This window comes from Telmatherina bonti, assembly GCF_933228915.1.
Source record: "Telmatherina bonti genome assembly, chromosome: 19".
In the NCBI taxonomy this organism is placed as follows: domain Eukaryota; kingdom Metazoa; phylum Chordata; class Actinopteri; order Atheriniformes; family Telmatherinidae; genus Telmatherina; species Telmatherina bonti.
The window spans coordinates 32074187-32091877 of NC_136617.1; the positions used below are offsets into that span (position 1 = coordinate 32074187).

General features: G+C 36.7%; 1 protein-coding gene across 1 annotated transcript in view; it reads left to right on the forward strand.

Annotated features, from left to right (window-relative positions):
- The window catches only part of LOC306770011 (palmitoyltransferase ZDHHC18-B-like), a gene marked incomplete at both ends in the record, with an annotated part of 19509 nt that extends 4011 nt beyond the window's left edge, over window positions 1–15498 (forward strand). Inside the window, 5 exons of the mRNA XM_079258779.1 lie at window positions 106–162; window positions 3749–3846; window positions 4121–4230; window positions 8908–9010; window positions 15178–15498. Of these exons, the coding sequence (XP_079114905.1) occupies window positions 106–162; window positions 3749–3846; window positions 4121–4230; window positions 8908–9010; window positions 15178–15498 (689 nt within the window). The remainder of the gene's footprint in view (window positions 1–105; window positions 163–3748; window positions 3847–4120; window positions 4231–8907; window positions 9011–15177) is intronic.
- Between the last annotated feature and the right edge of the window lie 2193 nt (window positions 15499–17691).

Here is a 17691-nt window from a genome sequence, read left to right on the forward strand (position 1 = left end):
TACCAGATTTGTCTGTTTTTACTAAATTAACAAAGTGTAGTTTTCAAAGAGAGGGAAGTCTGTAAACTTGCTGTAATGACATTTTTTTTTGTCCTTCTGTTTTAGGGGCCCAAGGAGGGAGAGGTCTGGTGTTTGCTGTCCAAGAGAGTCCAGGCAGATATCCTTTACTAAGCAAAGAACGAGCTGCCGTCCTTTTTTAGTTTAGGTTGGGCAATACGTTGATTTACATTGATTTGTTTCCTTTTCTAAAAAACTGATCAAATGATTCAGCAGAGCTGATACTAAGAATTGTACCCTGTTTATTAAGCCTGTATCTAAAATACAGAATACAAAACTTAAGAGGCAAAATAAGCAAATTATAGAGAGTAATAGGGGTGGGAAAATTGAATAAAAAAAAATTGAATATCAGGATTTTTTTGCTTCACAATTTTAAAAGGATTCTTTTTCAAAGGAATAATAATAATCCATTGTCATTTTTATTGTTTTTATTGATTTATTTACTTATCTACTTGGGCATTATAGCAGCAAAATGATGGTCTAGCGACAAAGCAATATTAAGTAAGCATGTTTTCTATGTAAAATTCAATTCAGACTTTCTATTCCCATGTAAACTTGGAGGAGAATACTTTAATTAAGAATGAGAATTTAAAAAAAAAAAAAAAAAAAAAAAAAAAATCATGTAACCTGTTTCCTGCAGCCTGACTGAACAACATAAAGAATGTTCCAAGGCAACAAGTAGTCTTTTAGCTGGTCATTGACTAGCTTTTTAAGAATCATCTTTCGTATAAACAGTTTTTAAAGTGGCCAGTACTGTGGGGTCACTTTCTTTATGCTTTCCAAACATAAGGAATAAAATCACTTTATATGGTGTGATTTCTAAGTATATAGTTGAGCAACCATATACATAGAAATATATGGTATGTATGATATATATATATATATATGTCAGACAGCTTCTCTATCAGTATTCTAGTAGCCTCGCCTTCTAATTTAACACATTTTGTCTTACATTTTTATGGCTTTAACAGGACTTGATACTAAGACATATGCTGGCCCAATAATCTCTCTCCCTCTCATTTTACAGTTGGCCACACTATGTATATGAAGTATACATTTCCATATATTATACCATATATATATATATATATATATATATATATATATATATATATATATATATATATATATATATATATATATATATATATATATATATATATATATATATATATGTATATATATATATATATATATATATATATATATACATATATACATATATATTATACATATATATTATACCATATAATATATATATTATACATATATATTATACCATATATATATATATATATATATATATATATATATATATATATATATATATATATATATATATATATATATATGTATATATATATATATATATATATATATATATATATATATATATATATATATATATATATATATATATATATATATATATATATATGGTATAATATAATATATAATATATATATGGTATAATATAATATAATATTATATATATATATATATATATATATATATATATATATATGGTATAATATATATATATATATATATATATATATGGTATAATATATATATATATATATATATATATATATATATATATATATATATATATGGAAATGTATACTTCATATACATAGTGTGGCCAACTGTAAAATGAGAGGGAGAGAGATTATTGGGCCAGCATATGTCTTAGTATCAAGTCCTGTTAAAGCCATAAAAATGTAAGACAAAATGTGTTACATTGCATATATATATATAATATTGCTCTATAAAACATTTAGTTTTCAAGCTTTGCATTAGAGTTTTTTTTTTTTAAATATTAAATCGTGGCTTGGGACCCACTGCCCTGAATGTTTTAAAGGTAAATTCTACTGTAACTCACCAGAATGAAATTAATGGTGAACACTGTCATATGTTGTTTTGAGAGTCAAAGCTCAATAACTTTGGGAACAGGGAATCGCTGAGGCAGTATTTAGTTGTAGCTGACATGCAACCAGCCAAAGGAACAAACCAGAGGAACTGGTAGAAAATGATGCAAAAAACTGCCAAATTAAAAGCACCTGAAGAAGACTCAGTTTAAGAGGGCAGCAAATAGTCTATGGTTTTATTCTTCTACTTGTGGTGTTCTTGTAAGGTTGTAAACAACTTTATAGTCGCACATTACCGCTACCAGCTGGTGTCAGAACATGGAGGTGAACTCTGAACTCAGCACTGCCCTCGAGTGGAACTTGGCAGTGTATGTGACATACTGAAGGAAATGGGTGATTATATATTGAAACTTTTGAAATACATTTAATTTAAATTAATAAAAACATAAATGGTGTTATGTATTTTTTTTTAGTAGTCAGATTTCACACTTCTGGGTGACTGTGTACTACTTTGAGTGTGATCTCCCTCAACCACTTCATGCAAATTTGACTGTGTGATCCCATCTAGACCATTGGCTGGCTGCTTTAACTCCTTTCTGCAACTGGCAGCACTGCTCCATTCCAGTGGATGGCTGGTTGTACCATCCCATGTCCAGGATTGACTGACTTTACATCCTCTGTAGCTGGGCCCAGCTCGTCAGCTCAATTTAAGAAGCAGGCTGGCAGACTATCAGAGCAGCTGAGTGTTTATTGCTCAGTTTGCCTTACCTTGCCTTGGTTGTCTGCCTGGAATGTGGTTTTTGTTATGTAGTACAGATTTGTACTTTGTATCTTGTGTTGTGAGCCCAGTATAGGTGTAAGGTGAACGTTGTTGCATCTTTTTTTTTGGTCCTTCATTCCTGCCTGATTGTCACAGGCAAATTCATGCCTGCAAATAAACTCTTTTTTATTTAAAAGAACTTATTTGTGGGTTTAATGTTTACAAACCTCTCCTCCTTTTCACTGTTGAGCTGGGGCTTTGTAACATTAAGTGGGGGCTCGTCCGGGATACAGTAACCCGATCCCGTGACATTTAAAGGTAAAGTAATGGTGCATTTGTGTTGGATCCCGGTTGTAACAGTTACATTGTGGAGTTAAAACCATAGCTGAATTGTTTGATGTGGCTCACTTCATGGCACTGCCTTTTCTCGAACAGCTGGATTAGTGCCGTAAAAATGAGCTGACTCAAATTGTTACCCACTTATCTCTTATATTAATTTATCTCATTGTGAACAGTCGGTAATGCAGATGCACAGAAGTTGAGCTACTCTTCGTGTCTTTTTCATTAGTTAATACTCTCCAAAAATGTGGGTACATAACAAATGGGCCACAGAATGTGTTTCTAGCAAATTAAACAGTTGTTTTGGTTTTTTTTTTTTTGTAGTATTTTTTTCCAATTGAATTAAACAGGTTAAAATGCCCACATTAAAGGTGTGAACTTTGGTTTTTTTTCGTCCTGAATGTGATATCCCTTTAACATCACAAATTCCCAACATTTTAACCTGTCTGAACAGATTTCACATTCACTGTAAAAGCAAATTCTAAACTTTTTTCCTTATGCTCATCTTTGACGAGTTTGTTTAACTTGCCTTGGTCTTTATTTAAATGTTAATCCTCAGTCCAATGCATTAAGTCACATTTCCTACAGTCTGTGAATCCTAAGCAATTATATAATTATACAAACATAAAATATATTTTTGTTTTTGTGTAGAAGGAATAACTAGGATTTTATGTTTTTCCATTTGTATGGATGCTCTCCTTGACTTGTTCTTTCACTGCAGTGGAGCTGGTGATATGTTTCTTCTCAGTCTGGTCAATCTTGGGTCTCTCGGGCTTTCATACGTACCTGGTCGCTTCAAATCTGACAACGAATGAAGATGTGAGTTTTGATGCAGCCCTGAAGATTATTGTTTACACCTTTGGTGGATCTTTGGCTGCTTTTTCATTTTGGGATTTGATTAAACATATATATTGGAGAACTTTAGAAATGTCTAAATTGAGTAAAAGAAATCGTGATATGACAATATGTGCTTTTCACAAATTGGTTTTGGTTCTCAGTGAGAAGAGTATTACTTAAAGAATATTAACATTCATGAAGACAAATAAATGAATTAATCGCTAAAAGTTTTCAATAATCTTTTTTTCTTTTACAGATTAAAGGTTCCTGGTCAGGGAAAAGTGGAGAAGATGTAACCAACCCCTACAGTCATAAAAACATCTTTAAAAACTGTTGTTCTGTGCTCTGTTCACCTATTCCACCCAGGTGGGTCTGCAAATCCTACAGTTATCACGAGTAAGGATGTAAGTAATCTTACTCAAGTGGCTGATATTTTTAAGTGGCTGCTCCACTGCAGTGAAAGAACAAGTCAAGGAGAGCATCCATTACCAGGTATTTTTCATTGTTTAATAAAAACTTGTTACAATAAACAAACAAAAAAACAGAAAAAGAAAAAAGCTTCTGAAGCTATATACAGTTTGTGTCCCGTGTGTGACGTATGTGATCCTTCCATATTGCCTCAAGACCACTTTAGGATAAAAAAGATTCAGTTCATGAACTGATTAAACCTGAATGTGGTTCTTGGCTTTTTATTATTACAGTATTTGTTGTTTAGTTATATAGCGCAGTACATTATTTTATAATTATGCATGTTTAGTGTTTTTCTTAAAAATCAAGAGTTTTTATGGCAAAAAAGGCATAAACAAAAATACACTGACAAAAATAGAATTCTTACAACCCAACTCTGTGGAAGCGCTGGGAATTTATTGTCAGTGCTTTAAGTGGAACGAATAAGTGGTGGTACTCCCTTAATGACTTGCTGCCAGTTTGTCATGCAAATATGGGACAGAAACATGGCTGATACTTATATGTAGATCTATTAATTGATCTATAGAATAATAGTTTTATTGCACAGAAATGACAAAAAAGAAACACAGCAAGTGCTAAATCAGATCCACATTTGCCAAATTCAAAGTGCCACGGAGACACTTTATGAACTTCAACCCTCATTGCATGGACATTAAACACAACACTGGAAAGTAAATACATGAACTAAAAGTTCATTAACCCTTTCATGCATGAATTAATAAAAACAATGCAACATTTTTTCTAAACACAATGTTTTACCTCTACAAACATGCAATGATACTTTTAATGTTAATTAGTGATATTTAGAATTTTGTATGATTTATTTTAATGTATTCTACAAAATAGTTATAAATAACATATAATCATAATTATGTTAATCTATAAAATATAACTATAATTTTCTTTTCCTATTCATCACTAAGGTAAATTTGCGTTTATGTTCAATTGTATCATATATTTATTTATTCTCCAGTGAGTGGAAACATATTGGATGACTCACTAACATCCACTGAAGTGATTTATTTATAAAAAATACCCTCCTCAGTCATAAATATGCAAGAAAAAAGCTTGTAAATAGGTGCCCACTACAGGACCACTACGCATGAAAGGGTAAAAAACCCAAAAAGTTCTACATTTAGACTTATTTAGCTTATTAGCCGACTAATTTAACAGTGTAGTACTATTACACATTTCCTCTGTGATATATGTTTTTCCCAGCATCAGGCCTGGTCCATAACACTTAGTAATATTATCTTTAATCTAGAAATAATCTTCACTATTGACCAATCATACACTTAGTCTGCAGCATCTGACACTCATTGTCTGGTGTAGTAAATGACTGTTAGTTGTACTACTGTAGTAAATGACTGTTAGTAGTACTACTGTAGTAAATGACTGTTAGTAGTACTACTGTAGTAAATGACTGTTAGTTGTACTACTGTAGTAAATGACTGTTAGTAGTACTACTGTAGTAAATGACTGTTAGTAGTACTACTGTAGTAAATGACTGTTAGTAGTACTACTGTAGTAAATGACTGTTAGTAGTACTACTGTAGTAAATGACTGTTAGTAGTACTACTGTAGTAAATGACTGTTAGTAGTACTACTGTAGTAAATGACTTTTAGTTGTACTACTGTAGTAAATGACTGTTAGTTGTACTACTGTAGTAAATGACTGTTAGTAGTACTACTGTAGTAAATGACTGTTAGTTGTACTACTGTAGTAAATGACTGTTAGTAGTACTACTGTAGTAAATGACTGTTAGTAGTACTACTGTAGTAAATGACTGTTAGTAGTACTACTGTAGTAAATGACTGTTAGTAGTACTACTGTAGTAAATGACTGTTAGTAGTACTACTGTAGTAAATGACTGTTAGTAGTACTACTGTAGTAAATGACTGTTAGTTGTACTACTGTAGTAAATGACTGTTAGTAGTACTACTGTAGTAAATGACTGTTAGTAGTACTACTGTAGTAAATGACTGTTAGTAGTACTACTGTAGTAAATGACTTTTAGTTGTACTACTGTAGTAAATGACTGTTCGTAGTACTACTGTAGTAAATGACTGTTAGTTGTACTACTGTAGTAAATGACTGTTAGTAGTACTACTGTAGTAAATGACTGTTAGTAGTACTGCTGTAGTAAATGACTTTTAGTTGTACTACTGTAGTAAATGACTGTTCGTAGTACTACTGTAGTAAATGACTGTTAGTAGTACTACTGTAGTAAATGACTGTTAGTAGTACTGCTGTAGTAAATGACTTTTAGTTGTACTACTGTAGTAAATGACTGTTCGTAGTACTACTGTAGTAAATGACTGTTAGTAGTACTACTGTAGTAAATGACTGTTAAGTAGTACTACTGTAGTAAATGACTGTTCGTAGTACTACTGTAGTAAATGACTGTTAGTAGTACTACTGTAGTAAATGACTGTTAGTAGTACTGCTGTAGTAAATGACTTTTAGTTGTACTACTGTAGTAAATGACTGTTCGTAGTACTACTGTAGTAAATGACTGTTAAGTAGTACTACTGTAGTAAATGACTGTTCGTAGTACTACTGTAGTAAATGACTGTTAGTAGTACTACTGTAGTAAATGACTGTTAGTAGTACTGCTGTAGTAAATGACTTTTAGTTGTACTACTGTAGTAAATGACTGTTAGTAGTACTACTGTAGTAAATGACTGTTAGTAGTACTGCTGTAGTAAATGACTTTTAGTTGTACTACTGTAGTAAATGACTGTTCGTAGTACTACTGTCATCACTCAGCTCTGCTGCTGTTCGTGTCCTCGAGCCCTTTTGCAGCCAGGCTAACATTACAGCTGCAACAGTTTTTTCTCCGCCTTTCGTCTTATTCAAAGCACGTCCACTTCAATGTAAATACAGAAGCGAGTGAACAACGTGACGTTGTGGACTGCAGCTAGCGTTGTGCGTCGAAACCGGTCTTAATAATTAATTAATAATGAATTAATTTCTTTTGAGGCGACTTTTGTTTTTCTTTGTTTTTTTAAATCAACAAATATAAGCTGTAATATGTGGTGAAGTCATAGGAGGGTATACTGTTTGCTGAATATAGCCGGTAATAGTCCCAGTATGCACTATACGCTGTAAAAAATAGTCCTGGTATGCAAAGGGATAGAATTTAAAAGTGCCGGTACTGCGTACCGCTGCATACCAGCCCACTTAAAGCACTGTTTATTGTTACATGTGGTGATGGGGAACAAATGGTGGTAATATTAGCAAAGCTGCTTAAAACAAAGAAAGCAATAAAACTTCTATAGATGAATGAATGCTTTTTATTTCAGTTTAAAATCCAAAAGTAAAATAATAGTTTAATAAAAAATCATCAGTCATCAACCAAAAAAGGAAAAAGGCTGAAGCCCCAAGGCTTATTTTAGCCTATCCTATGCCATTAGTGAAATACAGTAATTCACAATAAAATGTTAGTACTGATACATCACAAAAGAAAAATCTAATTCAATCAAATTTGATTATAACCTTTTCTGATATAGTCTTCTTTAAAATAAACAAAGAATTGCACATCTTTATGTCACTGCATAGGCCATTCCATAATTCCATAATTTTACACCCAATTCAGACACACATTTGTACTTTACATTAGTTCTTGCTTTCAGAATTAAAGAAATTAGTAACCCTCTTAAGTTGCTTATCCCCTGCCTCTGCTTAAACATTTCTTATACTCTTATTAACCACTTAAAACACAATTTTTATCTATAGTATACAATATCTAGAAATTTCATCATTTGAGATCTTATAAAAAGCTGATTTGTAGTGTCGTGGTATCCAGCTTCATTTATTATTCTTATAGCTCTTTTCTGCAGTTTAGTTATTGGATCTAAGCTTGTTTTATATACATTCCCCAAAATTTCAGGACAATATGTCATATCAGGCATCAAGAGGGAAAAATACAGCAAATGAAGGCAGTTCTAATTCAATAAATTTCTTGCTTCATAAAGAACAGAAATAGACTTTGATAATTTCTGTTTTACAAATTTTATGAGGTTTCCAACAAACTATCATCTATTATTACTCCCAAGTAATATGCGAGAGTGATATGCTCACTCTCTGAGGTCGGCATGTCACTCCCTGCTGGTGGTCCAAAAAACCAAGTTGAAATCCAGAACGCTCCTTTTCAGTCGTTGGTCCGAAACTATGGAAATTACTGCCACTGCACCTGAGACAGGCTGGGTCTCTTTCTGCTTTTAAATCTGCTCTTAAGAGTTACTTTTTTTATTTGTTGTTCTTTTTATTATTGTTATATAGTGTGTTACTGTAACTAGTATTTTATTGTTTTTGTACTATTTTTATTCTGTACTATGCTGTTGTTGAGCCTCAGATTGTTTACACCGCTTTGGTTAACTGTTGTTTTCAATCGCTCTATAAATAAAGTCGGATTGGATTGAACAACTAAACTTAGCTTTCATCTCAATCCTGATGTATGCAGCATTTTTTAAAAACATCCATATTTGTCTTTGCCTTTGTGGAAATTCAGCATGAGTGGGATATTGAAATGAGACATGTCATTAATCAGTCCTTTTCTCGCCTTGTTTCAGCTTGATTGATAGACGAGGTTTGCTGCCTGCTAACGAATTGGCCCAGACAAGTTGCACAGATGTGGAGCTGTCTTCTCTGGCGGCTAAAAATGAGATGAACATGGTAGGATTATTTCCTCAGTCCCCTTCCTTCTTACTCATACTCTCTCTCTCTGGGAGAAGCCTTGTGGCCTGCTGTAGCTCCACCCTAACATCTGTCTGCTGCTTGTTGACTTAAAGCTTAAAGGTTACGTCCTGAGTGCAGTATCTACAACCAGATTTCTGTGTCCTGGTAATGATTCAATGAGTCACAGTTTTATTCTGTTGAGCTAAATCCCTGCCTACTAAAAAAAGGAATCCGACTTACCTACAATGCGGACCAAGCTTTGATACCTGTCGTATAGGGACCAGGCAGCCCGTACGAAGGGGTCAGATACCCCATACTCCTGGAGTACCCCCCTGCAGGAGTCCCTGGCAGACACGGTCAAATGCCTTCTCCAAGTCTACGAAGTACATGTGGACTGGTTGGCCAAGCTCCCATACCTCCTTTGGGACCCCAATGAGGGTATAGAGCTGGTCCACTATCCCGTGACCAGGATGAAAACTGCACTGCTCCTCCTCAATCTGAGATTCGACTGTCCGACGGACCCTCCTCTCCAGGACACCTGAATAGACCTTAATGGGGAGGCTGAAGAGTGTGATCCCCCTGTAGTTGGAGCACAACCTCTAGTCCCTCTTCTTGAAAAGGTGGACCGCCACCCCAGTCTGCCAGTCCACAGGCACTGTCCCCGATGTCCACACAATGCTGCAGAGGCGTGTCAGCCAGGACAGCCCCACAGCGTCCAGAGCCTCAAGAAACTCTGGGCAGATCTCATCCACCACTGGGGCCTTGCCACCAAAGAGCTTTTTCATCACCTCAGCAACTCTTCCCATGGGTGAAGATTTGCTCCGTGTGAAACCATTTAACTTTGTTTGTTCTGATAGTTTGGGGAAAATGTTTATTCCCAAGAGTCTAATAATTTGTGATTGTAGAGAAGTCTAAGGAATATTATTGAAAGTGCAGTTGATGGGTAAAACAGTGGTTATCATAATGACTATAATAATGATATTAATAATAATAATAATAATAATAATGATCGTAATAATTGTAATAAAAATAACAACTATAAATTTATTTGTAACGGACTTTACTTTTTATATCAACTCTCAAAGTGCTACAGTGAGCGGATCCACTGGTCAATCCTCAGTCCTGATACTGCTGGACTTGTCTGCTGCTTAGTCTACTAGGTTTATTAATCTGCGTGTACAAGTCCCACGGGGCCAAGACTGGCAAATGCTGACCCCATCCGGGCACCAGCCACCCAGGGCAGACAAGACGCAGACCCCAGGGTCCCAAGAACCTGAAAGCGAGCCCTCTACCCCACCCCCACAGGCAGAAGGCCTGCACCATGCCCATTAGGGACCAAAACCTCAAGAACACATCACCGGCGGGGGGCCAGCCCATACGTCTATGGTAAAGCAGTGGTCAAAAGTCGCCATTTAAAAGCGCATTTGAATTACAGTACTCTAAAATATGCCTTTTTTTCTTCACAAAATGGCATTGAAAGGGAAGTTTTTATGGTTAAAACACCTTAAAATTTGTCATTTTGATAAACGTTTGAAAAAACAAATTCAAAAGTGACATTCTATGCAGTCCATGACCACAGCTTATGGCACTTAATTTAATAACGGCATTTTGTGGAAGTACAACGCATGTAAAAAAATGATGTTGTCTTATATTGTAGCCCAGGCCCCTTTCTGAACTGCCACTGAAATTGAACCATGATTATCCAATCAGTAAAGACTTAAGAGCATACAACACCAGTTCATCTCCGAGTTCCTTTGCTGTCTGAGTTGTTTCTATGAGCACGTTCTGTTGTTTGCCTGTTTGCTAATATCTGCAACAAAATTAAAATGTACCTCCAGGAGACACTCAAATATAGATAGAAGGAGATTAGTTTATTATTGTATATATAAATATATATACCCAGTGCCCCAGGCACAACCCCCAAATACGGACAAAACCCCAACCCCCTCCCTCCAGACAATCCTACCCACCCAACACAGACAATCATACCACCCCACCCCCCACACAAACAAAACCCTTACCCCCTACCACACACAACTTTGCTCCCCTCACCCACACACACAACTTTAACCCCTCACAAACCCTACCCCACAACCCAGCCCCCCCACAAAGAAACACCCTACACACACATAAAAAATACACACAGTCGTTCCTCTACCCCTCCATGCACACACACAACCCAGCCCCTCCATACACAACCCCTAAAAATGCACACAACCCTACCCCCCACCAATGCCCAAAACCCTAACCCCCTTCCACACACACAGCCCAATAATCCAGCCCCTCCATCTCCACCTATCCCTCTTCACCCTGACTCACTTTTAACTCAAAACCAGCTTCACGCATTCACTCACGCACCCACATCCCTCGCCCCCAACACATCCCAGAGGAGACGACATAGGCAGGTCCGCTCCCTAAATGTCTAATTTATTCTGTCAGGGTCACAGAAGATATGTCCTGCTGAATCCTTAACAGAGGAGATTTTTGTTTTCTCCTTGTTTGCTTTTATTTGGTTGGTGAAGAATCTTCCAGATTTGTTGCTATGTTCAAAGTTCTGCAAGCAAAGTCTTTGCAGAAAAAAATGAAAGTGATATTATTTTCCCTCTCATTACTGCTTGACATGCCTCCCGAAGAACACATGCTGATGTCCCTGATATGTTATTATTTTCTCTGTACAACAACCATTTTCTTTTGAAGTAACTAATAAAATTGGGGTCTTTAAGTAATGACATATTAAATCTCCAGTGTCTAGAAGCTGGTTTAGTTTTCTGATTTATTAAGGTAAATGAGACCGGTGCATGGTCACTGATAGCGATGGAATGGATTTTAATTTCTGATGTTTCATTTATCATAGAGTTATTAATAAGGGAATAGTCTATTCTATGTATGAGTATGAGTGGTGCACTGATTACAAATAGATGAGTCTGGAGCAGTTTGCTCATGAGGAGTGGGCCAAAATACCTCCTGAGAGGGGCCGCGGTCCCATTGACAGTTAAAGGAAATGTTTGATGACAGTGATTGCCTCAAAAGGTTGTGCAACAAAATATTAAGTTAGGGGTAAGGTAATTTTTGTCCAGGCCTGTTTCATGAGTTTATTTTTTATATTATTCTGTTTAAGCATGGCTGAAAAGCAACATTTGACTTATATTGGTTATATTTGATACATTTTTTCCTTATTTTTACTTTAGTTGGATTCAAGTTATTTCTGTGACCATTGTGAGTTTTTCTCATTTTCTTTCATTCACCGAAAGGTACTCACAATTTGGTCCACGTGTTCATATCTGCGATGCATAACTTCATATTATGAACAGATAATGTGACTGTAACAATTATAAATCTTCCATCTGAATCTATAATTATATCATTAAAAGTAACTGTTCTATTTTTTAGAATTGCCTCTTTGCCTCAAATTGAATCAGGCAGAAAACACACGAGGGACCTGTGCTGCTGCAGAAAGTACATTAACTGTTGTTTTTAATAAGTGAATCTCCTGTAGCAGGACCATGTCTGCCTGTAAATCCTTCAGTCTGTTAAAGACCTTCAGCTTCTGTTGTGGAACCAACTCCATGTATATTCCACGTGTCAAACCTCATGTTGTCATGCTCAGGCTAGTGAAGTGTTTTATAGAAACACTTCACTAGCCTGACGACCAACCACAGCATCAGTTAGATCTTAGTGTTCACACTGACGAACTTTGCACTTGCTAAAAATAGAGTTTCACTGTTTGCATATAGAAGCTGAATCCCAGATAAAAACAAGGCACTTTGGGGCCAGTGTAAACATTCGTCAGCATATCAGTGTAGTCCTTTGACTGTGAATTAAGCAAATTTGGAGGGAGCCATGCAACATTGTGGGGGCAGAAATAAACAGTCTGTACACTAGTCTAACTGAACAAAAGACAAGAAACTCGGCCACAACGTGTTTTAATGTCTCTTTTCACGACCAATCACCACAAACAAGCCAGTGACCTGGTAAAATATCACTGTAGGGCAAAAATGGAAAAGGGCTTACTGTCTAATCTTGTTTCCACCAGAATCCCGAGGCAGCACTCCGGTGCTGTTGCTTCAAGTGCTCGACATGGCCGTGGCGCTGTTGTGATAAGATTTTTCTAACTTGGAAAGCTGACAAGATATTGTTTATCTTTTATTGTGGGTAAATTATTTCAAGACTTTTGAAGACCTAGTTTGACTTTTATTTTGTTTCTTGTGCTTTTGTGGCCTCCATGTTTTCCACAGACTTTTCTGTTCTGACATCATTCACAACACGTCGACGCATAAAATTTGCGTTGACATATTTTGGTAATTGATTTCTACGATTACACTGACGCGTTGCTCCGGCCTAAACATGTCAACTCAAGGTTGGACATATTGTGTGTTCAGAGACAAATGCTGCTTAATGAATATTTTCTTCTTTTATGTAGACCATTTTCTAAAAAATACTCCAAAACCCTGCTTGTTTTCAAAGCAATTTTAATTGTCTTTCAACCTCATTTTGATTCTCAGTTTGCAGTTCAGTAAGTCATCCTAACCACGTCTGTATGCTTGCATGTATTGACTTTCCGCCATGTGATTGATTGGATGTTTGGATTAACAACCAGTTAAACTGGTGTATGTAAAAAAGTGGCTGGTGAGCATAGTTTGTGCAACCGGTTAAAAAATGAACCACAGATACTCCAAGAATGTTCATGTCTAATTGTTTAAATGGAAGTGTTACAATCTATAGAGAGAAATAAGGAGGTAGGATTCAAAAGCAGGTCCACACACAGGAGGAAGATGGATGAACTAAATTAAGACTTGAATGAGAAATAAAATTGTGACCAAGACAAACTCATCTTAGTGTTAAGGGCAATAGCTGGTAACAAATCAAAAGAAGGAAAGTCATGGCAACTAAAACAGAGAACAAAAGGTTGCTAAATAAGTTCAAAGAACCTTGAAATACAAACTGAAGATAACAAAAACCCAACACTAAGAGCTTTTGTGTTTTCTTGGTAAAGAGGGTGGAACAAACCTTTATGGAACTTAAAGTGGAACTATTCTGTGCATTTCAGGCTAATTTATTTTTATTTCTGAGACCAGAAGGGCTGGGATTGATGGAGTTATTGTCACAAATGGCTTTATTTACTTCAGACCGACCCTCTCCGTAGGCTGTCAGATCAGCCTGCGGGCAAAACGAGTGGATTGAGACTCTTCCGCATTAAGCCCCGCCTCCCGCCACTGCACTACATCGCCGTCATTGTAACATCTCATAAACAGAAGGATTAGGCTCATATGAACTCAATAAAAAAACAAACTACAATGTCAACACATAGCATCCAGCCCTACATGTTGGAACCTGAATCAGAGCCTGAAAACGAAGTGGAAAACAGCAACCCACAGCAACGAATGCAGCAGGATGTCTCTCTTTGGTAAACTCACCAGCCATCGTTGGAAATAACTTTATCCCACGTTTTCCACCCGCCTGATGTATTTGTACATGCCCTTGTTAACCAGTAGAAGGTAACCAATCCCCGAACCTTATCCCCCGGGACGTCACAAGGATTTCCAAGTAGAAAAAACTGTCTAAAACGACGCGTTTTTCGTCACCACGGAAACCGGACAGAGCGCGTGCTGGAACTCAAACTCAAACTCAAACATGTGTTTAGGTGATAAAAACAGCGCCGTTCACATGTCTGATGAGGATTCAACACTGTAACACTGTAGAAAGCTCAGAAAACTCCAAATACCATAATAGCACCACTTTAAGTGCAACCAAAACTGAATGATTTGGAGCTAGCAGCGGAACTAACATAGTAGTAGTAACACATCACTAACTCATCTGATGAGTTCTAAAAGAATTTTTTGACCTCATATATTTAAACATTGTACATCCATCGTTTTTATAATCTAGTGCTAGCAAGCTAGTCAAGAGACAGTGTTGCTGGATGTATCTTGAGCTTGTGCTAAACACTAACGATGGTTCCCTCAGACTGATGATGTGAAAGAAGCTGTTTTGTTTCAGTTCACCACTGAAGCTGCTTACAGCTGACTTTCAACTTCTCTTGTCCTGCTGTTCCTGAAGTCATGAACTATTTTAACCCCTTTGATTTTCACTCTGTAAATTAATCAACTCTTCTTGTCTTTGTCTGTGTGTGTTTGTGTATGTGTTCCTGTCCTGTCTTTCCTTAGTGCACACAGGGGACAAAGGGTCTCCTAGAGTCAGCAGCTCTCCCTCCGCTCCTGTCCAGCTCCTGTCCTCAGGGGAAACCTCAGACATCTCATGCCTGTGCACACAGCAGCTCTGATCCCCCACCAGCGCCGTCCAAGAGTTGCGATGCCTCCCACACCACCGGATCCAGTAGGAATACCTCTCCTCTGCATCATATGACTCTCTCAAAAGAATTCAATCGGGCTGCTTTACACATTATCAAGCCGACCTTTGATCTCCCAGTTTCTTCTACCTCTCCGAACTCTGATCACAGCTCCAAAGACGCTCCATGTCCTGACTGACTCTGGAGACGTTCTCATTTGAAAACAGACTTTTCTTGAACCCTGCTTGCTGTAAAATGGTCAGTGATGAATGGTCAAATGCTGTTAAAGTGATCTGAAATATTTTCTATCTTATAATTGTTCAGTTTAGGTCTTGGCTCTGATCTTTGAATATGACAATCATAAAAATATTGAGAAAGAAACACAAGGGCTAACCAGATGAGGAATGGTGTGGATGCAATTAAGCTTTCAGAGTAGGACAGAAATATGATCAAAAGGTCAAACCTTTAAGATTTATGAAGATTTATGATTAAGCCATATTTATTTCTGATAGTTATTGTGTAAGAAAAGAAAAAAAAAAGATGTCCAGCATTTCAGAATACCAAATATTAGAAAGCAGTGTATCAGCTTGCGAAGATTTGTGAGGAAGGCTCGATGCATATCAGTAAACAGTAAAGGGAATTTGATTCATTGATGCCCAGTGGTGAAGCTGCAGATTGGAACCAACAGAATACCTCTGCTTTCCCCCTGCTATATGGGAGAAATGACAGCGACCACATAAAGACAAGCAATTATCAGAAGCAAATTCCAGAACTGGTGTTTGTTACATAATTTCTGGGTTACCACGGAAACATGGAGGTAAAAGATGGCAGATACCATCAGAAAATATAAAGCTCTCAATTTAAAGTCATGTAAATGCTAAATTTCTTATATTTCCATGAATTTACACAAGTAAAAACAAAGACAGGACATGACATTAAATTCCTGACAATAGATCCACTTAAATCCATAAGGTAAGGATTATCAATGGAAAGAAATTAGGAGTTGACATGAAGTTTTAGGCTCCGGGCTCTTAACCAGTTAAATTCACAAATAAGTGACAATTACATGGATTAGCAGACGTCTATGCTTTTTTTAGAGATTATTCGTTTAGAGTCTCACTTGATGCTTAGCGTGCTTTCCACCGTATGAAAGCACACATAAACCTGCAACATTTACAATTAAAAAGTTAGAACTTAAAACGAGCCTCAACAGAAAGCAGTTTTAGGAAACGCACATGATAAGAATCTAAGGCTGTCAAACTACGTGCTTTTAACATTGCATGGTGTAGGAAACCAGCTCTGTCTTGATCATAGTTGTTCACATAGTTGCTTATACGCTACATGTGTTACTGGAGGATCTACTGAAGGCACATTATAGAACTCAGACCAGATAGTTACTGAATGTGTTTATTGTAAAGAAAACAATAAACATGGCAGGAGTAGAGGTTAGGTTTGGGTAGCTTGGTCTCAGTAGATTGGTGATTGACAAAATTGTTGGCACTAACTCAGGCGTCTCTTGACTGGTGAACAATCGACAATCTGCATATTTTTCCCCACTGCAGCAGTAATAATACATATAATGCAGATCATTTCAGACTTGGGCAATAGCTTTGTCTTTCAATCATTTTGTCACTCCGTGACCTTACGTTAAGTCTAATTGTTTCCGACACTGCCCTTGCTAGTTACTCAGATATTGTGGCTTGTGAACATGTTTAAAGACAACACTGCATAAATTTAGGACCATAAAACTTGGTGTTTCTCACTTGTTTTGATGGCACACTAAAATTCACTCTGTATATTCCTGGAGTCATTGTTGCTTTGCAGCATCCTGGGGGCTGAATAAGAGCACTAGAAAACTTTTATTCAGGTCAGGAGGAGCACATTACAGCTGTGACTTGCTTCACAATACCACATCGCATGCCAGCAACTGGATATCAGCACCCTGGCTATTTTCAATGTGCACTGAAGACGATACAGCAAAAAAATCACAAGAGGGCATTACCTGAGGAAGACAGGAAAAGAAAGCAAGTGACAAAACAGAAGATAAGATGAGAGTCAACATCGGACTGACTTTTACTGACTGCAAAGCGTTTAGAAAAGAGACAGGATGCAAGATGGATTGATACTTAACCTTTGTTCAGGGACGCATCACTGAGAAGATTTTAAGAGGTGGGGCTTTCATTTCTAAGGATGGGCGCAGACAACACTTCAAACAAACAGAACATACTCTAAGTAGGCATGAGAAACACATAACTAAAAGCAATTATATTCTTGGTCGTAAACTTATTTTCTATGACTTAAAAACTGCTGAGGCTCTATCAGCCTATTGAGATTTCATGGACTGAATCCCCACAGTAGCAACACATCATAATCCCCTCATGTTTTCATGCTG